Genomic DNA, 22,929 nt, shown 5'->3' with positions numbered 1-22,929 from the left:
TTGTAACAGTAGTATAGATTATAAATGGACAGTATTTTGCAGGTAAAATGGGAGATAGAATTTCATAAAACAAGTTTCAAATGTTAAACTGGAGATCAGAAGTTTTACACCAGTCTGGACTTGTCTCTACATCACCAATAACCATGCTAAATCATGTGGTGATGTTAATAGGAAATACGCTCATTCTGCTACATATTACATTGTGTGATAATTGCATTAGCATTTTTACAGATTTCATTTTTTTTCTCCCAGCGAACTCTTCAATACAGTAACTTCATCAAAATCCAAGGACACTCGTGTAAAGCATCTCTCTATCACTAACATTTCCAATGTGTTTAGTTTTCCTCCCTGTGCTGTTGATCAGAGGCAGTTTTTGACATGTTTCAATAAAGAAACAAGACAGTTCTCTAGAAAAGCTGCAGAATGATACAGCTAGAGATTCCATCTTCATTAAAAAGCAAGTCTCGTTTGGTCTAGCATTGTACATGGTCCGATGTCTCTGCGTTTCAAAAGTGCTATTTGAAATGCTCTGTAGCTGCACAGACATTGCAAATGTTCAAATATTTTTTATGTACAATATCCATTTTTTACTCTAATTCTTCATAGACTACATTCTAGTTCAGTCAGTAGTAACAGATGACATAATGCCTTTTGATAGTCTTTGAACAGCTTTGTATTTGAATAGCTGTACCTAATGACTAATGCGTACTTAAAAATGGAATTGCATCATGCTCCTAATAGTGCTAAAATATTTGTTTTGCCCAGAGACCTTCAAAGTTTCACCAGGATTTCATTTTTTTTGGCAAGTCTTAAGTATACCCCATTTTAAACATTCAGCAGTTTGCAGCCAGTTCAAGTGTCTAGCAGGAGAGAATGTACTGAATTCACTCCCAAAACGTCTCAGTAGTCATGTAATTGTATGAACCCAGATGTTTTCTGCACACACAATTAAACTTACTTTGACAAGAGTTTGTGCAAACTGCAACCTACTGCAAGTAAGCTGATATTTGAACATATGTTCTGTGCTTTTCTGTTAGGTTAAGAAATAGCTTAATGCCAAAAGATATTAATTCAAATTAATGGGCGCTTTTGAAAGGCTACATCCACTGTCAGTATTTATTGGGATCCTCAAAAACTGTACTGTTAAGGTGGTTTTGATTTGACTTGAACATTTTGTCATGTTCCTTTCCGGGTAGGATGGGTATTTGTAATCATTTGAGTCTATGCAATGACAAGTGTGGCAACATGCATACTGTAGCTACTTTCTTTTTTGCTTTGTGTTGCTCACATGCTGTGTAGTCTGACAGTCTTTTTTTTCTGAAGCATGGTGATTTATTGAATTATTGACAGGCTTTCCTGTGACTGGTGCATACTGAATCAGCAGGCCACTGTTACCCTGGGCCTTTCTCTAATAAGATGTTGAGCAAGAACGCTAGCAGATGAAGGGAGAGAAAGCGCTTTGACCTTTTACGAATGCATCCTCAAGGTCTACATTTGCTGTGGCAGCAAAACTCAAGTGTCATTTTTTAGGCTACGTTGTGTGATGCAAAAAAAAAAGATTTTTTTTAAGTGGCGAGTTGTTTATGACTTCTAAATATTTTTATCAACTTTCTGATATTTCAGAATTGTAATAGTCCCCTTCATAGTTTGTTTATCAAAAGCAGTATTTGTGCATCAAGTTCGATGCTGTACTAAATAATGGTTGGAATGTTTTCTGGCCTTTTCTATTAACCCAATTAGTGGTTCAGTTTTTATAAATGCCTTCAGTCAACACCGATGCACCTTTATCATATTGGTACAAATATAAGGAGCAATGTACTGTAAATGTCACATTAAATAAATTCTGGAAAAGCATCTGTATAGACCTACTTTTATGGCACTATTCCCTGAAGGCTACTGTTCCACATAGACCATAAACTTTCTCTGCTGCCTTTTTGCTGTTTAGGCTTTTTTTCTTTAGCTTTTGAAAGCATAGGTAAATTTGCGTGAGCAGAAACTTATTCTTTTAGGCTCTATTTTTTGTATGTCTGTGAAGTCCTTTTTCTTTGTTATGACTGTCCTGTCACTGATGCAGACACTGTGTCTGCTGGCAGTTTCAGCAGCAGTACGATCTGGCAGATCTGAAACAATGTGTCTATCCTGCTCTGGTGTGGTCACTCGAGGGCGACCAGATCTTGGACGGTCATCTGTCCTGCCGGTCTGCTGAAACCTTCTCTGCAATTCCAATAGTGTGTGGCAACGCTGGTACATGACATACCTGTCTGCAGGATGCCAATGGCCCTCTCCCTTGCTTCTGGTGACATTCGAGGCATTATGGAATGCACACAAAACTGACTAAGTGTGGCTTTTTTCTTGCAGTGACCTAAGCTTTGAATTAAGACATTTTTAAAGTTGACCTGATCAGGCATTGTTCCACCTGGACTTCGTTGGGTAAAAGTTCACCTAACGAGCTTTCATGTAATTGGCAACTTGCAATACCTCACTGCACAAGGTGTATTGCTGGTCAGAGGGCTTAAAACAAATTGACAACTTTTTGTGGAAGTACAGGTACATAAGCTACTGTATATCTATAGTATTCTCATTCCAGAAAATGTTGCGTTTCTTTTTTCCATCAGTATAATTCCCTTGTCATGTAAAAGGTAGAGAGGAATGTAATTTGTAAAAACAAAGTAGTCCACCCACCTGGACTGGTCTGTTTTTAGATTTAGGTCTGCTTAAAGGGTGCTATTTCCTGGAGTGAATTTTCAATCAATTTTTACAGCATATAAAAATACTCTGTATCTGCACAAAGTCACCAGATGTATTGGGACAAAAGAAAAATGAAACATACTGTACTTTGGTTATGTGTTGTAAAGGATCTAGACCCATCTTTTGGCTATAATGACTGTTGCAGTCCTAAAGGGGGTATACCTTATATTGCTATTGCCATGTCTTTTTACATTTTGTTGCTAGTGGAGATATTATCTTCGTTCCTTTCCACCTCATTCTAGGCGTTTTATGAGGTTGATATCGATACTCATACAGGCCATGAATTGTTTTCACTATTGCTGATCTCTCTTGATATTTGTGTTACACGTCCAGCCTTATGGTATCACTCACCTACAGGCTTTCACCATGAAAGTCCATCAAAACTGGCAGCCCATGGCTAGGCATATTATAGTATGAAGTAGCAAACATATTGCACTTCAGAACAATCAGTTGCCCTGGTCTAAAACAGAAGAAATACTATACCACCGTGCCGCCACCACCAGAACAGTCAAGGCAGTGCAGTGCTAATTGAGAAGCTGGAACACTTTTACTAGGTGTGTCCCCACTGGTCCAGTATCCTCTTTTTGCTGGTCCAGCTGGCCATGCAGCAGTCTCTGAGCAGTCATGTGGAAGATCACTGGCATGAAGGTGGGTCCAATGCCACTAAATCTTTGTGTATCATTTCAAAACGTCCATTGGATGTACTTTGTGGTCACGTATCTCCTATGTGAAGGCTCTTGTGCCATTTGTTTCTTCAATAAAACTTCTGTGCTCACTAAGCAAGCACCAACACCCTCACTCACAACAGTCATTAATATCAATCCTGTCTCTGCAGTCTCCCAGTTAGGCAACAAACTGCCGTTCCACAATGAAATGCTATTAGCTCCAATCTGTTTTTTGTTGGTAATAAACTGCCTGTTCTGTAATGAGTTTCAGTAGTTATCTACAGTATATCATTCAGTATATACTGTACCTTTGTCCTGTCATGCATAGCATCTTTGATTTAATGCATCACTAGAAAGTGAAGGATTTTCCCAATACATTTGTTGATGCTCTGGATGTTGCATGTAAAACTGTTCAGAATGTTGCTAAAACCAAACAAGGTCAAAACCTTCATTGAGCTTCATGGAAATACTTTTATAGTGGCTCATATAGGAAACAGGGTTACAGGTAGGCCGCCTAGACTAAGTCAGAAGAATTGTGTTGCAGGTATTGTTGTCTTCTGTTGAAAAATTTTCCAGAATGCTCTTAAGTCATTTTGCAAAAATGTCAGCATGCTTCTCTCAATCCAGTTTTTCTCTCCAGAGAGGTATTCCTCATAAAAGTTCATAACCTCTTCATACATTTTAAACTATGTAAATTTACATCAGTGTCTAATTATGTCTTTCAAAAACAGTACGGATAAGTAAGAAACACCAATTCCTGCAGACCTATATTAAAATATGAATGAATAAATGTACAGCGCTCGAAGCTTCCATTACTTGTAATAATTAATTACTCTGTTAAATCGGGAATCAGGAGTGTTCGTTCATGCTGTACTACTGTTAAAGGACACCAGCGTTCTGTTTACTTATACACTGGAACACTCTGTATTTTATAGTCCCATTTTAAATTGCTTTCTCACAGAAAATTCCTATACAGTACATTCCAGATCCTCATCACTACTTGACAAATGTCTTCTGTTGCCATACCGTTGAGACCTACCCTTCTGGAGGAATACAGATTGTAATTGCACCTCGCACCAGGAAAGACAGGCTGAAATGAATGGAAGAATGGAAATATATACAGCTTATGGACTATACAAAATTGGTAACATGCAGATTGTACTGAGTAAGCTAGAACTGAGGAAGGAGCTTTTTTTATTCAATGTGGAAATCATATGCTCATGCAGTCGACTCCCCTAGATCTGCGTTTTAATAAACACAGAATTATACCACAATATCACTACTACAAAATAAATATGTTCATGTTTCCTCTTTAATAAGTGAAAAAACCCTTTTTACAAAAAAGTGAAAAAAAATTCTGGTCTATAAGAGAATCTATCTCTCTGTGACGTTTTTCACAGCAGAGAATGTCTTAGAACAGTTCGCAAGAACCAGAGCCATCCATCCATTTTCTGACCGCTTTATCCAGTACAGGGTTGCGGGGGATGTCGGAGCCTATCCCTGCAAGCAACGGGTGTAAGGCAGGCTACACCCTGAAGAGTCCGCCAGTCCTGCACAGGGCAGACACACAGACATACACACAATCGCACAAATGTCAATTTTCCCAAAAGCCATTTACTGTAACTTATCACTGTGTTTTTGGAGTGTGATGGAAACTGGGGCACCCAGAGGAAATCCGTGCGAACACAAGGAGAACTTGTGCAAACGTCATGCAGATAGCACTCCCAGAAATAAAGCCAGGGTTTCAAAGGAGCAAGGCCGCAATGCTAACCTCTGTACCACCTTGCCACCCAAGAATCGGAGCCAGTCTGTCATAACTTTTACCTCGTTTTACTCGGGATGTCCATGTTTAAAATTGTATTTGTTTTTCTTTATCATCCCAGGTTAGTAAGCTGCGGGAAAAGCTACAGGAGGCAAAGCAGGCCCGGGAGCTGGAGCAGCACAAGCACACCGTCCTGGTGACCGATCTGAAGGCCAAACTCCACGAGGAGAAGATGAAGGAGCTGCAGGCTGTGCGCGAGGTCCTCATCAAGCAGCACGAGCAGGAGCTCTGCCGGGTCGTCAAGATCCGAGACAGCGAGCTGCACCGCCTGCAGTCCCTGGTCAACGTGCTGCGGGATGGGGCCGCTGACAAGGTGAAGACCGCTCTCCTGGGCGAGGCGCGGGAGGAGGCCCGGCGCACCTTCGACGTCGAGCGCAACAAGCTGCAGCAGGAGATCCTGGAGCTCAAGTCTTCCAAAAAGCAGGTAGAGGAAGCCCTGGCCAACGTCATGAAGGCCGACAAGGCTAAAGCAGCAGACCTGAGGACGGCCTACCAGTCACACCAGGATGAGGTGAACCGGATCAAACGGGACTGCGAGAAAGACATCCGCAGGCTGGTGAGCATCTCCTCCAGAACTTTCCAAGGCTAAAGCAGTTAGCCTGTGGGAAGCTGTGGCCCGTTCTGGGCCTACAGGAGTCAGCGGTTTTAGGTTTCATGCTTCTGGTCATCAGTTTATTTAAGGAACAGCAAAAAAGCTTAAAACAGTTCTAATATGTATAGAATAAGCGTATTTGCCAAACAAACATGCTGCAGTTCTTTTCAGTTCTACTGAATATGGACTATAGTCTTTCCTAGTAGTATGATGTTTTCTTGTTTTTCCAGTCAAGATGGGGGAAAAAAGCCCATACTGACATTAGCTGACATTAGAGGGAAGTGACACTTGTGCAGAAAATAAGTTCTAGAACGTATTCTTTTGCCAGGATAATTTTTATTTTTAAGACTTTTTCAAGAAATACAAACGCCGTACATCAGTACATGCAGAGAAGACACAAGTTAAAGTCGCACATTAAATTGGCCAAATGAAACAAGGACTAAAACCAACTTCTGCTTAGAGAAAGGTATACTGTATCTTTAACAGCGTTTTAAAAATGTCCACATTCGCAAACAGTGTGATGCGTTTGGGCAGTGAGTTTCACAGTTGTGGTGCTGCAACAAGAAAAAGCCCCATCACTCATTGTGTGGAGCCTGGTCTTAGGTAGAAGAAGAAGGCCTGAAATGGCAAATGATTAGCAGCAGATAGGACTGTGGTCATACAGTACATCCATAAAGTAATCTGGGGCTAGGCGTTTGAGAGATGTGTAATCGGTATAACCAGAGGAACCTTTGAAGAGTCATTTTCATAGAACAAGCATCATAGAACTTTGGACATACAGAAAACTGCTTAGTACCTTAGTAGATACCCTAGTATGTTCAACTTGAGTGGAAAATAGTTGTTATCTTGTAGAAAATGTGGACTTCAAGGGTTGACAGTGTCCTGTTTGCAGGTGTAACCGATTGAATTGAATTGCCGATTGGTGTGCCCTCTTACTGATGCCCACTAATAGTAAACAGCTCATTATAAGACTCTTATATATGAATGGTTTTATAGTGTCACTCTCAGCCTCCTAAATATATATCTAAGTAGACTTCTATCTTGTGAGTTAATAAAAGCTGTTTTCTTTTTTATTTTTTTTATTTTCGAGAACTACAAAAGCTGTTTCTAAAACTACTTTAGATGAGAAATGTCTTCTGTAGTAAGTTCTCTGGTCTCTCCAGCATATTTCTCTACAGTGCTCTGTGTTGTTTATTTCCTGCTATTGCAGACTGTTGAGCCATTGATTCTGCCCTGTACCTTCCTTGCAATGCCCCGCTTAGTGAGTCGTGAAAATTGGTTTCTGTTTTTTTTCTTCATAACTATCTGATTTCAAGAAAAAGGCTACTTGGAATAGAAGACTTCTTCACTGAGGCAGTAAAATATGTTACCTGGGTAATTTTTCACTGCTTCACTAAAAATATTGACGTGATTTTAGAAGTGTTTAGCAGTGTTCAACTGAACAGTACTATGTGCTCTTATAAAGATGTCCCCGGTCTTTATAGGGCCCCTTTATTTTGATATATTTCTAAACACCAAATGCTGGGACATTTCAATCAAGAGTCAAGCTCCCTGCTCCCCTGTCTCATTCTCAGCTCCATTTACTGACCTTTTTCAATCATGAATCAGGTCTTTAAAAAACATACAAATCTTTAAGTATGTATGTGTTTCAGAGACTTGAGTTGCAGCTGGAAAGGGTCAGTAAAGTTGAGTATAAGGCAGGGAGAAGGAGTGGACAGTCAGCCAGCGAGTGAAGCGCTCGAGTAGCTGCTTCTTAGACAGGGTCTGTCTGTTCTTGCTCCAAGTCAGAGGTTCCAGTCTTAGCTGAGAAAATGGGCTTGTTGGGTCTCTGTCTGCTTAATCTTGGGCGGCAGAGCTCCCGGGCAGATCATTCTGCCAGTAAGGAGAAAGGTCTTTTTCTGAGGAATGGTCCGAAACCCACTGCAGTGAAATGTGCTGTAGAGAAGCACCTAAATCTCTTTGGCACTATTTGTTGTATAAAGCACTTCTAATAAAAAACTGTCTGATCAACTGATGTGCCTGAGATGCCTGCATCTTAGGTTTGTTCCCGACTTAAGTCTTGTTGAAGTTATTGTGTTGTTCTTGTCTGGCTGTCAGGTGAGATAAATCCTTTTTTTCTCTGCATATTACCTCAGCTTTCAGATTATATGTGCATCTTTGGTGAAGAGTCTCTGAATGACTGTAGCTGTCCGTCCAAATATGTACACGGGTGGATGACAAAGATGTGAGCCTTTCATGATAAATATCACTTAAATTACTCTATAATTATTTTTCCAGGCAATGTGGATCATGTCATTAAGGGTGTCCTCTTGAAAACAGTCCTGTAACCTGGTCCCCTTATGTATATTGCCATTCCAAACATAGTTAAACCGTTAGCATGTATATTTTTATTAGTTTAGTGTAGCACAATCAAAATATTGCTAGATCATTTACAAGACTTAAAGACATTTAGTTGTCTGCATTCCCTCATTTCGTAATACTTTTCTTTGCTGTCCGTGTGCTGGGCTGTGGTACACAATATACTGTCAAGTTCTAAAGTCTTTTTATTAATATATTCCTTATTCAAAATGCCACACGTTTAAATATTTCTTGTATAATTTGCCATGGTTTATTGCAAATGCCAAACTGATTTAGTTTGCTTTCAGACTGGGAGTTTCATGACTTATGTCTGCTAGGAATTTTCAGTAAGTGCAGAAGACTTGTTTTAGTTCTAAGTATGAGTATACTTAGCATGGGGCAAGTATTTTATTAATAGATTTATATTTCCTTATAGAAATTATGAAGTATATTTAGATATTATTAATGTTCGTCTTTCAATGTACAGGAACAATGTCTGAGTTATTTATCTATTGTGCCACATGAGGGCAGCATAATGTAGGATTTTAAAAGGCTATATCAAATGAAACAGTTCCAATAAAATGTTAATTGCCTTGCATTTAGTGTGGAGTTCTATCTTCTAGTTATCAAAAGCAGCTGTAGAATTACCTGATTTAGAAAGGCTTAGATTTAAAAGGAATTCGACCTGCAATATATTCTAGTTGTGCAGCCCAAACCAAGAATTACAGAGCGTCATTTGACTTAGGGTTGCTTGTGCAGCACAGGGGAAAGCACTCACAAGATTTGTGTTAAAAATTATTTCTCTTTCAAGCACATGCTTTTAGGCACATTTCAGACTGTGTCCCAGTTAGCTAAATGGACTGCCATTGCTGTCATTGGTGTGGTCTTTTTTGAAGGGCACCGTGCATCACAACAAACAGAATTTCAGGTCTTCCAGTTGAGAAATATTAGTGATGTCATCATTTAATGTTTCTGTGAAGAAACTGCATCGCTGAAGCAGGCATTTTTAAAAAAAAATCTTTTACCCACAATGCACAGTGAAAAATGTCAGTCGCCAAAAAAATAGGTTAATTGGCAGTACCACATGAATTTCTGTGTTGCTGATTGTTTTATTGTAAACATATGTTTGGGGAAAGGCTTGTTTTTTGGATTCTCTGTTTAATAGAAGCCTAGGAGACAGGTGTGTAAGCAAACACAATCCTTTTAACTACCTGCACAGCAGGATATGAGATCTGTCTGTTCAAGGATGTGAACAGTGATTAAGTAATTTATTTAACCTTGGACTTTCTCAAACCCAGAGCCATGCTGTGAGTTGGGGAGCATGTGGGAGGTGTGGGATACTTATATTTTGATTTGTAGGTATAGAACTAGTCCAGATCTTCTTCTGGTCATCACATTAATCTAGTCTGCTTAGGTGTTCTATATAACATTTAGTTCCTTAAGTTTTCCCATACCTGTTTTTTGCTTTGAAATATCGGTTCATGCACAAGGCTGAGGGTATGAAGCTGTATGTGTTAATGTTTATTAACTTGTACCTACATTTGTTTACCTAAATTGGTAATACTTTTTCTCATGGTAGCCCCCGATTTAGAATCACTAGTTATCAATTGACCACACCACAAATACATAGAAGCAAAGAAAATTGATGAAAACGAGCGAGTCTAATTACCATGTAAAAATTCATTCCAACAGTTCCCCTTCGTATATCTCTTCTCATCCTCTGGTTGTACAGCTGTACATGTCCAGACATTTAAATCCATCATAAGGAAATCAGTGGGAATCTTAAATCGGTTCCTAAGAAGTGGAGCCTGTGTGTGCTGTGTGAACAGGCAAGCCAGTCTAATATTGTCATAGATGTACTGTAGCTCATGCTGATGCTATAAGGTCTCAGATATGCGCAGCCAAAGACGGGCACTGGTGTTCGCAGGCGAGATGAGGTTAGCGCCCCAGCTTAGTCCCTGTGGGAGTCAGTGTGCACCAGCTTTGTGGGCAATTGGCCAAGGGAGAATGAGGAATTCTTTGTGAAATTCATTCTATACAATAATAATAATTCCTTACACTTATATAGCGCTTTTCTGGACACTCCACTCAAAGCGCTTTACAAGTAATGGGACTCCCCTCCTCCAACACCAATGTGCAGCATCTACCTACATAATGCGACTGCAGCCATAGTGTGCACAGTACACTCACCACACACCAGCAATCAGAGGGGAGGACAACAGAGTGATGAAGTCAATTCATAGATGTTCATTCATAGGAGGCCATGATGAGTAAATCCAATGGGAAATTTGGCCAGGATGCCAGTTTAAAACCCATTCTTCTTTTCAAGAAACGCCCTGGGATTTTTAATGACCACAGAGAGTCACAACCTTGCTTTTACATCTCATCCAAAGGACGGTGCTTTTTTACAGTGTAGTGTTCCTGTCACTATACTGGGGCATTAGGACCTACACCACAGACTGCAGGGTGAGCACCCCCTGCAGGCTCCATTAACACCACGTCCAGCAGCAACCTTAGTTTTTACCCAGGAGGCCTCCCATCCAGGTACTGACCAAGCTCATACCTGCTGAGCTTCAGTGGGCTGCCAGTTGTGAGTTGCAGGGTGATATGGCTGCTGGCTTATTTAATTTATGGTTAGTAGTAGAGAAGGCATTTACAGTATAATAAACATCTGTCAAACAAGGACAGCATGACGTTGAAAAGTTAAACAGTGCCCACCTGCTCAACATGAGGAAGACAGAAATGTGCTGGTCACTTCTTGACCTTCTGTCTGTAGTATTTGTCTTCAATCACTGCAGTCCGTACAAGACTGTCTTTATTCCTCTTTGTTTTGTACGGTGTTCACTTGTGTATATACAGTATGCTAACATGTAAAGACAGTCCCAGAACTGGGTAGTGTAAATCAAAGACCACATTCCAAAACGGCTTATAGCCTCAGAACTACTTTCAAACTGTCATCTGACTGGAGCTCCACTATTTCATCTTCCACGGTTCCTTGGTGTAGGTCATTGGGTAACAGATGAAAAACTAGCATGAAAAAGAGTTTTCAAAAAAGTAGTTTCAGACCTTTGATATAGTATATTCAAGGCTGAACTGAAATTCCTTTTCTAGTTTGTCTAAAATAAGTACAAAAACTTGAATTGATTCAGCAGGTCTGTAGGGTCTGTTGTAATTGGGGAGAAAAAAAACCTTGTAGGTAGCTCTTTTTAACTTGGTAACATACTGTATAGTGTTTGCATTAAGCTCTGAAATACCATTATAAGATGTAGCCGAAAATGCAGATTGGCATGCTTGCCTTGAAATTGAAGGTACTCAGTGAGTTTGTAATGTCTGTAGAAAAGCCAGTCCCTTTCCTTTTTTCCCCTTACTTTCAAGGAATTTGCAAATCAGAAGGAGCAGGTTGAGAATGCTCTTGAATACGACAAAGCCATCTGACTTTGCTGTGCATAACCAGATCACCATCCTCCTTATTTAATTCACATAACCTGGTCAGCAATGTGATGCAGTAGTTAGCATTGCTGCTTCACAGCTTTGCGGCCCTGGGTGCAATTCCCAGACTGTTGTCCTAGTGGAGTTTGTACGTATGTTCTCCCTGTTTTAACGTGGGTTTCCTCTGCGTGTGCTGGTTTGCTCCCACAGTCCAAAGAAATGTTGGTCGTTCAGTTGGCTTCTGGGAGAATTGTCTGCATGTACCCTGCAAAGGACTGGCATCCCATCCAGGGTGTATCCCACCTTGTGCCCATTGCTTGCTGGGATAGGCTCCGGCACACAGTTGTCATCACGTGCACATCATATACATCTGTACTGATTAATACTATTTAAAATATTATTCACCTTTTAAAACTGATAAGAGCTTCCATGTTTTGGATAGTAAAATAAGCCAGTTTAGAAGCCCTTGTTGTGTTTTGTGTGCAGAAGAAGCGCTGCTTGTAAACAGCTTTTAAGGGCTGACATGTTGATTTACAGCAATGTAGCTTAGGACCTATTGAATTATCTCAAACACAGTTGAGCAGTTCAGATGACTTAACGCTACATGAAAGCACAGGCCTTCAAAAATTCTCATGATGCTAAAGGCCGGTAATACTGTATGCCGAGAGGGATCCTGTCCTTCTGGGTGAACTGCTTTTCCTTTTTTGGCTGGTGGCTAGTTGGACTGGCTGTTGGTGCCTTGATATCAATCTCTTTCTTAATGTCGGCAAAACCAAAGAGCTGATTGTCAATTTCAGAAAGCTGGGTGGGGACCATTGGGTGAAGACCCCTTTTCACATCAATGGGGTGGCTGTAAAGATGGTTAGAAGCTTCAAATTCCCGTGTTCTTTCATTACTAATGATTTAAAGTGGTCCTAGCATGTAACTGGAGCTATAAAGAAGGCGCAATAGCACCTTTACTTCCTCAGACACTTGGAAAATAAATCTGCAATGATCTACAGCTATTCTCACTACATTCTACAGGTGTGCTATTTAAAGTTTGCTCACATGTGGTTTGGCAGCATCTCGTTATCTATCTGAAAGGCGTTGCAGGGGGTGATCAAGTCAGCCCAGTCCATTATTGGAGTACAGCTGTCCTCTGTTATGGACATTTTTACAGCTCGCTTACCTAGCAAGGCTGGGAGTATTATTAAGGATAACACTCATCCTACAGTAGTTTCTTACTTTTCTCTCCCCTGCCCTCTGGTAAGCTTTATAGGAGCATAAAGGCACGTACCACCAGATTCAGAGACAGCTTCTTCCCATCAACTGTCAGATTATTGAATTCTACCTCTACCACTGACTCACACTGATGTTTTATTCTGCACACTGCTTATGCTGACTTTTATTTAAGTTGTATGTTATTCAGTTTTGTTGTTACTGCTGCTGTTCTGTTTACAGTAAGTCTGGTGTTTCCTTAATGTCTTTGTATTCGCACATACAAGCAAATAAGCATGTCTTTGCAAAAATAAACTGCATGTATCAATCTCTCTATGGCTGGACAGGTAAACCAGTGAGATGGTAGCAAAATCATTCCTAGCTGGAAATAGTATATGGTAGCCTCCATGAAGACCTTTATCATCAGATGTTACTTCTGACAAATACCTCCACCACAACTGTAGTACAGGCATGCATACTTTTTGCATATGGGCTGCCTGGTAATATCAATAACAGGCAAATATTGCAAAAAACAAAGTAGAAGCTAAAGCTCTTTTAGAATGCTTAAAGGAATAAAACATTCATACAATATTAACATTTTCCCGTTTTAGCAATATGTTTGAAACATGGATCTCACTGCCTTGCCTCTTAGTGTACTGAGCAGAAATATGCTTCTGTCCTTTTCCCTTTGCATTAGACAATTGTCAAATGCCTCAATATATCCAAAATAATATTTACAGTGTCATACATTACAATGCAGACAGTGAGTATGCAAACAAAACTACAGTGTTGTAAGTCAAACACTGTTATTTCAGACTAACATGTACCAAGGGAAGGGGTTTCAGAAGTAGGTTATTTGTCCCTTAAGCTTCACAGCTTCTTGTCTGGAGTAACATGAAATGCATTCCTTCCAGCAGTATATGATATGAGGGGGCTCATTTGAATATTATAGGATAATAGGGCTCGTTTCCTTCTCCATACACATGGAATGGGCTCGGTTTCTATGGTAACCAGGGAGTGTTGTCACATTTTTCCCCACTGTTTTTGGAGTGTAATCAAAGTAAGACGAAGGTATCTGTGGAAGATGGGTAACTGAATTGTTTCTGACGTTGTTTATATCACAGCAGTAGCTGGCAGAACTCTTTAATAATTCAGGCTGAAAGGTAAGTTCGTGAACAGAACCAAGTTTAGGCTGGAAAACGCAGAAACACCATCCAGGCAAAAGTCGGGTGTAGTTCCTTGTTACGGATTCTTAAATATAGGCAGGATTGGGGATGTGTCTGCATGATTTACTGGAGTTCCTGTTGTTTTACTGTTTTAACTGAGTGGAAGAAGGGCAAGGAAGTCAGGCTAATCTCATGCCAACCTGACACTGAATCTTTATCTTGCACACCTGTGTTCTATGTAAAAGAAATTGGCAGAAGTGCTTGTGATTAAATTAATAGTGAAAGCTGAGAAGATGCCAAACATCCCTTCACCTTTGCTGCACTGTTGATCTTTAATTAAAAATAAATTCAGCTTAGGGAGGTCCTGCAGTCTTTATGGAGCCAGACGCTGTCAGAGGAAAAAAAAACCAACCTATTTTGTGACCCTCTTAATTAGGTGAGTGTGATACAGTGGGCTGCCCAGCGTGTAAGAAGATGTTGAAAAACCTGAGGAGACAATAAAGCTTGAAGAGGCAAAAAAAATGAAAGTTTTTCATGATACAGGTCATGAAACTAACTGGAATCTTGTGTTTTGTTGTTAAAATGTCAGTGAGCTCAGGGAAGAGGATAGCTTTGTATATCCTGGTCTAAGAAAGAAATGCACCCAGCACACAAAGCCAAGCAAGGGACTAATTGTTTGCACCTGGGAACCAGAATGAGCATCTTGCCCTATTATAATTTCTAAGGAAATTGACAGGTAGCTGAATACATCATTTTAACATTTTCTAGAGGATTTTATTTTGAGGTAAGTTTTTTTTTATTACGTTTTGCAGTTTTGACATTTAAGCCTGACAGTTATATACTGTAATTGCAACACATTAAATACATGGTATGACATTAGTATGAAATATTACCCAGGCAGGCTTGTACGTACCACTTGTTTTTTTTTCATTTCATTTCTAATAATTAATTGTATAATTACAATTGCATGCAATTTAATTAGGTTGATTCTAGTGCATTTCTTAGTTTTACATTTTCCAAATTTTTTACTCCCACAGGTAAAAGGTGTAATGAACTTTTGGCAGCCTTCTGTATTGTAAGGCAGATTTAAAGATTACCTGGAAGCAGTTTAACCCTGCTGAAATTACTGGATTGGACAGTTTCTTCCAGATTTGTTCTCCTCAGTGTATTAAAGCTGAACATTCTTAAACACATTAATTCTAAAGTTGAGTGCGTTGTTTTTAAAATGTTAGTTATTGTAGCTTGTGAGTGAGAAGTCATAATGCCTCTTATGCTTGTCATGTTCTCAGTAACTCTCCACCTATACCCTGAGTAAGTGGAATCATTAGAAGGCTGTAATCAGGTTGATGCCTTCTCTTATATTAAGACTAAGGTCACTAACTCACTTGTCTGTACAAATGTCTCAAATCGGCTACACTGACACTAATGGCTTAATCTGTTTTTCCCTTTATATTCACTATTGTGCAGTGGTAGCTTGATTATATTAACAATTTCTTATCACAGTCTAAACAAAATTAATTTTGAATTGAGTGACTTCATAGAAAAACCTGCATATCATTTCCAAAAAAGATTTCGTTTTATTTCTAAGAATCAGCTTGGTTTTGAAACAACCATTTTAAGGGGGGGCGGGGGAGAGAGGGTGTACAGTATGTGACTGATTTTCTTTTTTTTGGATGTGACTGTGTTGCTGAGATCTCAGCTGCTTCTTCTTGGTTGCAATTCCTAAGGTACTGTCAGTCTTGAGGCATGTTTTTTTTTTATTTTCAACCTGCTTCCTGCTGCCGAAAGGTCTATTTTTTCACAAAGCAGAGTGCCGACAGATACTCTTAAACCTCTGCCATTTGTTTGGAGACTGGGCTCTTCTTATGGAAAGGCGGTACAGTGATAGCATGTGCAGACGCTCTTCCACCTCTCCAAAATTTGTTCGATAGCCCCCTTTCGAATGGAAATTGTTCTTGAGACCAGAATTCTGTTTTGCTCATTTCTTCAAATTTGTCATTTTTGAACATCTGTTACAATTCCAGGTGTAATTACCATGATGTTTCCTTTTGTTGAACCCCATATCTTGTAACAGAGACTCTATTTATGGTCCTTCCACTCTCACACGTATTCTTAAATTGCTACAGAGAAACCGCGCTTCACCCTTTAACCGTTTTATTGGAGCAGGAGCCTTGACTCGTGTGATGTTTCAGCCCCTTCTCCTGTGTAAGGTTGTTATCTCTTTTTCGGCAGATGGACGAGATCAAAGGCAAGGACCGGGTGGTTCTGGCTCTGGAGAAGGAGCTGGGTGTCCAAGCGGGTTATGCTCAGAAGCTGCTGCTGCAGAAGGAGGCCCTGGACGAGCAGCTGGTGCAGGTGAAGGAGGCAGAGCGGCATCATGGGAGCCCCAAGCGCGAGCTCCCTCCCGTGCTGGGCGACGCTGCCGACTTTATCCTCTGCCAGGTGAGGACAGCAGATTTCAACCTTTCTGTCTAGTTTTCTTCAGAATATTGTAATGTTCTCTCGATTCATTCATTTTCCATTTCAGTTTAACCCTATCGACTCCATCGTAGGCCTCTCCCACTACGAGTGTCAATTAGCTTCTAACACTACACTTTCCATCACTAAAAACAACATTTTTTTTTATCATTTCTCAAAATATCACAAATGCAAGTGATCTCCAATTTCCTCTTAACACAATCATTTTTTTTTACTACAGAGAAACTATTTTGTAATAAAGGTTTAACATAACTGAAACTGTGTGTAAAAAACATGATCCTAGTACAGTATGTCTAAATTTGAAGCAACCTAGACTGTTTCTGATAGGAATCTGGAAGCAAACCAAAATAACTAACATTTTAAGAAGGCTACTTCTAAAGACCTGACTTTTTATAATTTTTTTTTTATTTTTATTTTTATAGAACAAAACAAAACCATTTTACATAAGAACATCCATTATTCAGCCTTACATTGCAGGCGCAAATTCCTGTTTGTTCCCCTAGTTTTTTACAATTATATAACTTTTTAACAAAACTGTATACATTCAAAAGAAGGAAGATGTATACATTTATGAATATGAAAAGGGAGTAGACTACAGTATATAAATGTATCTTATTAAATTTCAGTTATTCTGTATCTCAACAAAATCTGACCTTAAAGGTTTAATGTACTGAACCCATCCAGACCAATATTTGACAAATTTGTTCATTTGTAATTTTAGTGAAAATGTTATTTTTTCTATTATATATATTTCTTTTATTAATTCAATCCAATCATTCATTGTTGGTAGATCTGTGAGAAGCCACTTTCTTGTTATAGCTTTCTTCCCTGCTGATATAAGGACTCCAAACAAATATTCATCCGTTCCCTTCCAATCAAAATCCAGTTTACCAAAATATAAAGCCTCAAATGTAAAGGGTACATTCCTTTCAAATATAGTTTCCAGGGCCTCATGTAATTCCTTCCAGAAAAGCCTTATTTTAGGGCAGTTCCAGAATATATGCCAATGATTACCTTGGTTTCCGCACTGTCTCCAACACTTAGAGTTTTCCTCAGTATGGTGCGCCTTCTGACCCGGAGTAATGAAAAATCGAACAATGTTTTTCCAGCAAAACTCTCTCCATAAATGCGAGTTAGTACATCTCCATTGAAATTCACAAATTTTAAGCCACTCTTCATTCGAAATTCTAACTTCACTTTCTAAAGACCTGACTTTGTGTGTCTGACTTGTCATGAAATTACATGGCGGTATGTTTTTGATGTGCAGTTTATGTCCGCATGAATTGATGGATTTTCTGGGTTCATGTGAAGATAAAAGGAAAATTTTCACTTCTTTGTTTCACTGAATATATCTTTTGTGAAGTAAGAATTTATTTTAAATGAAGATGTGAAATTCTGAATATGTAGCAGCTGTTTTAATGTTTAATGTTCCCTGATTTCCCGATTGGAATTAAATTTTTTTTAAAAAACGCTTTTAATGACCTGACTTACAAATTCAGGTTTGAGGTGTGTGAAAGTGCCACTCAGCCGCACATGGTTAAACTCTAAATCCAGCGGAGTGAAGCTGGGAAACCCTTGGCCCTGTAGCTTGTCCCACGTTTTGAGAGCAGTTTGTGGTGTGTAGGAGCAGCAGCTGGATGAGAGGGATGTGCGGCGCTTTCAGCTGAAGATCGCGGAGCTCAACGCGGTCATTCGCAAGCTGGAGGACAGGAACACGCTGCTGGCCGATGAGAGGAACGAGCTGGTGAGAGAGTTCGGCCTTCAGGGCCAGGCCTATCGGAAGAACAGGGCAAACCGCAACGGTCTGTTTTTTGAACGAGTTGCTCAGGGACCTGCGGTATAGTTTTAGATGAAGTGGTTTTTTAACCTTAAAAAAAACATTTTTTTCAAGTAGCTGTAACTTCAAAAATTTAGAATCACTGTCTCCCTACACAGCACAGCATTGCTATTGCTACACATCAGTCATTCTCACATAAAAGGTTAAATAATGCGGTGTAAAGCAAAAACTAATTCTTTCACCTTTGATTACTGCCCACAATTCTTAGTATTACCTTCAGGACATGGCACGGTCTGTCTTCTCTTTAATGAGCCATGCAGGAACTGGACAGATTTCCTGCTTGTCTGCAGCTTATCTGGCCTCACTCATGTCTACAGAGGCAAGGGGTGTGTTCTGATAACATGGCTTCCTCAGCTGGGAGAGAGGTAAAGCACACTGGCTGTGTAATTTAATCACAAAAGTCATTGATTTGAAGCCCATGGGGAGATTTCCCCACTTCTTTCAGACAGCCAGGCAAACCACTTTCAAAGTAATATGCATTTGCAATTTTTATACATCAACAGTGACTATCACTTCAGTGACTCAACTACTAAGTAGTTCTAAAAATGTAGAGCATATATGAAATTTAAGTATATTTTTTTTAAATGTGGAAAATAACTGAAGCACTAAATTCCGTAGGTTGTTAAACACAAGTCACACGTGTAAGTGTGTAAACCTCTTGCTTCAAACGCAGTATACTGTACATATAAGGCAACTGCAGTTTAAAAAACCACAAAGAGGTGCAGTCACCTCAGTTTGTTTTATGGTTTTATGGGTCTGTATCTGAATAATGTAAAATGCTTGATTGAAAAGAAGACACATTCCATTTTGGTGTTGCATATGAAAGGTGCCACTGTTTCAAAATCTGTCTAAAGTGAATTGGCAGGAAACAGTTAATGGCAGTTTGGTTGAGGTCAAATAACATGATCTAGATCCTAGTGCAAACAGCTGGCCACAGCAGTAAAGAGACCTTCAAGGTCAATGTGGAGCATGAAGTGTGAAAGATAGTGGGGGGCAGGCGAACCTGTCTGGACTGACATTTGTGCCTTGTAGCTGAAACGTGTCCGAGAAACAGAAAGCCAGATGAAGCCCCTATTTGAGAAGAACAAGAGGATGTCGAAGAAGAACGAGGACCTCCTGCAGTCCTTACAGCGCATGGAGGAGAAGCTGAAGAACCTGACAAGGGAGCATGCCGAAATGGTGAGCAAACTTATTATCACAGAAGACTGTGACATTCTTCTGTGCATCTTAATTAAATAACGCCTTGCAGCTCAAAACTGACAACCCACTGAAGCTAAGCAGGTGTGAGCCTGGTCAGTACCTGGATGGGAGACCACCTGGGAAAAACTAAGGTTGTTGCTGGAAGAGGTGTTAATAGGGCCAGCAGGGCTCACCCTGTGGTCTGTGTGGGTCCTAATGCCCCAGCATAGTGATGGAGACACTATACTGTAAACAGGTGCCGTCCTTCAGATGAGACATAAAACCGAGGTCCTGACTCTCTCTGGTCATTAAAAATCCCAGGGCTTTTCTCTAAGAGTAGGGGTGTTACCCCAGCATCCTAACCAAATTTCCCATTTGCCTTTACCAATATTGGCCCCTTAATAATGCCAATTTATAAACTGGCTTCATCACTCTGTTCTCCTCCCCACTAATAGCTGGTGTGCGGTGAGTGTACTGGAGCACTATGGCTGCTGTCGCATCATCCAGGTTGATGTTGCACATTGGTGGTGGTGGAGGGGAGTCCCCATTACCTACAAAGCCCTTTGAGTGTAGTGTCCATTATTATTATAGATACATATGTCATTCAGTTGCATTTAATCTTCTTTGTAAATGCAATAATTGTCTCAACTGGGACAAGACAGCATTTTGGTAACTCTTAATCTGTTATATTCAAATAATTTACAGTGGTGTCTGGAAAAGATCAAGAGATTCTTGTTAAAAGAAGTAATTTACTTCCAAAAGCTATTGAAAGTCAGAATCTTCTCATTAAAGAAATAATAAAAAAAAGACTGGATGTTGGACATGAGCTATTAAAATCCAATTCCTTGTCTTTTATGGGGGTGTCATCTTAATTTTCTAACCATATTTTATTATAATTCAATTTATTTGATTGCTACAGTATCTCACCCTGCACCTGGTTGCAGTTTTTGGAGTAATTCAGAATGAAGTCATGCTTTATTAGATTGCTGTGTTTGTATAGAATAGCATTGTGTTCACCCCACTGACATGCACAAAAAGCCTGTACTGTAAATGCTCAAACTCCAATTAAACACAAGGATTCTTTTATGTTTATTAGGTAAACGTTTTTATCCTCTGTCTGCAAAGTGTGTTTAATAATTTCCCTTAGGCACTGTTTCAAAGAAAGACCTTTTTGTGTGAATGTTTTTTGAGCTGTCTGGAGATTTTTTCAGCATTAAGGAGATCAATATGTGTTTCAGGATGCAGGTTTCATAAATACAAAATGAGTTGCTAGGATTGTGCTGCAACAGAAATGGTTCATTCAGATCTTCAAGGTAACTTTCATAGTCCTGGTAATGGAATTTTATTAAGAAATGTTTTTCCAAATTTAAACAATTTTCTCTGTAGACTGGTCATACACTGTAGACACTGCATTTCACAATTCAGCTATTTCCAAGCATCATTTAATACACTGACAGAAAAGTTAGAAGTGTTGCCTTTTTTTTAAATTGTAAGGAAAATAGCATTTCATATGGTAGGTTAAAGCCAAAGATGAATAAAGGCTCCTTCTTTGTATCGTTGGGACAGCATATCATAGTGGGTAAGTGTACTGGGTTCATAACTAGTGGTCACATCCCGTTTTCCTTTGAATGAGATACTGTACCTGCTGCTCAGTCCACCCAGCTGTACACTGTATGTGGCGGGCATTATTGCTGGGGGATATTTCGTGTTAACACCATGGAAACCAGGGTAAGATTTGTCCAGATGAGCTGTTCTGGTTCAGATATGAAAATTACTTACCTTTCTTTATCTCAGTCTTATTATTGGAGTTTGTATTTGATGGTGAAGATTTTTTTTTTGCATCTCATTAAGAATGCTTCTTCTCTGTTTCTTGTCTTCTGTCCCTAGCAAACATGACTATACTTGGTCATTTCAGACCAAAAAATAAATACAACCAGAATTACAGATATTTTAAAGAGCTTAATTATCGCACACTAATAAGCTGACTTCATGTTTCATAATTCTCTACTCTCTTTTTATCCTGTGCATCCCCTTAAATACAGTACATTCTCTTGGGTTAGCCAGTTGTAAATTGTGATTAGACAAGAAAATCTGAGGCATTGAAAATGAAAAATCTAGGCTATGGGAATTCTATCAGACATCATTCTCCAGTTTTTTCTTTATATGGTTTTCCTCCAAAAAATGAAATGTAATTGCACTTCAAATAAAAATGTGTTGCTGTTTGAGATTTGTGATATTTTAATTCTAACTGAAATAGAGACTGCAGAGATGTAGTAGTTTTGTAGTGCTTTAACTTTAAACAGACTTAAATATCCTAAAGCTAACATGCTGAGCTTCCTAAATCAACCAGGTAAATGTTTTTCCCCTCTGTGTGTACCTTTAAAATGAAAATGTAAAAAGGTTGCAAATCAAATTTAACAGATTGTCTTTGATTTTACAATACTGTCTTAGGATAAATGAATATTTAGATGTGAGTTTTTCAGCTTCAGCCCTTGTTTCTATGGACTAGTTTGCACAGTTAAAACTATAGAAAAGGGTGATGTACAGTGTCATGGAGCAGATAACCTTCCGAACCTGCAGTTCCTTGCAGTCATGCAAGCTCATTAAGACTTACAGGCTCTCAATAATGAGAAACACTGATAAAGAAAGGCTTAAGTTGCATTGTTACAGGAACTAACAAAAGTTTTTTTAGAAAACATACAGTAATTGATTTGCAATCATGTTTATTATTCAATATAAAGACTGTATGTGTTAAATCAAAACTTACATTGTGAACTGCACAACTGGGCACCTTTTCTTGTGAATTGTCCTGAAGATGCCTGATCTCCGTCTGTTTGCTTTCTTATTCCAGAAGGAGAAATTACATTCCCAGACGCAAACTGCTCTGAAGAGACCGAGTTCCCTCAATGATCTCAGCCACACGCACGAGGAGCAGGAGATCGAGTTCCTCAAACTGCAAGTGGCTGAGCAGCAGAGCATGATCGACGACTTGACCGTGGTGAGCTTGGTGAGCTTTGCTGTCCCTGCAGTGTGGATTTTCATGTAGCTTATTTGGGGACCGTCAATATGAATGCAAAATATGTTTCTAGCCTGAAATATGCTGTTCGTGGATCTTCTCCGTTTGCCTTAAGCACTTGCAGCACAGTTTCTGATTTGTTTAGACCATCTACAAACCAGCTGTTTTACTTCCTAAGTATCTTCTTGTCTTGCCTTGGTGGTTTGGTACATTTTTTTCCCTAAGTGTGAAGGAATGGTTAGTTGTAAATTTGCATTATGGAGAGTTAATCTGATTCTAAAGTCTCTAAATTTTAATTTCACCACAATGGTCTCTGGCCCAGTACAGATAGGTGGAAGGCCAGGAGCAGGTGAAGCCCACTGTTGAACTTGTTTACAATGTAACTCTCTTGTTAAAAGGGAATTAGTATCAATTAGTTGCAATGACATTTTTCACTGAAAATGTACAGGCGCTTTCAGAGGTC

At 39.4% G+C, this 22,929-nt stretch overlaps 1 protein-coding gene across 2 annotated transcripts in view; it reads left to right on the top strand.

The window, feature by feature from the left end:
- Positions 1–22,929, top strand: part of LOC148840844 (janus kinase and microtubule-interacting protein 1-like) — a 114,062-nt gene that overhangs the window by 46,193 nt on the left and 44,940 nt on the right. For both annotated transcript variants that reach the window (XM_088922059.1, XM_088921976.1), the window contains exons 3-7: positions 5,297–5,791; positions 16,189–16,398; positions 18,059–18,178; positions 19,304–19,450; positions 22,302–22,448. In XM_088922059.1, coding sequence (XP_088778185.1) covers positions 5,297–5,791; positions 16,189–16,398; positions 18,059–18,178; positions 19,304–19,450; positions 22,302–22,448 — 1,119 coding nt within the window. The remainder of the gene's footprint in view (positions 1–5,296; positions 5,792–16,188; positions 16,399–18,058; positions 18,179–19,303; positions 19,451–22,301; positions 22,449–22,929) is intronic.

Source organism: Atractosteus spatula, chromosome 1 (assembly GCF_055471065.1).
Source record: "Atractosteus spatula isolate fAtrSpa1 chromosome 1, fAtrSpa1.hap1, whole genome shotgun sequence".
NCBI lineage: Eukaryota > Metazoa > Chordata > Actinopteri > Semionotiformes > Lepisosteidae > Atractosteus > Atractosteus spatula.
Note: the sequence above shows the minus strand (reverse complement) of the source record. Positions and strands in the feature narration are given on the sequence as shown.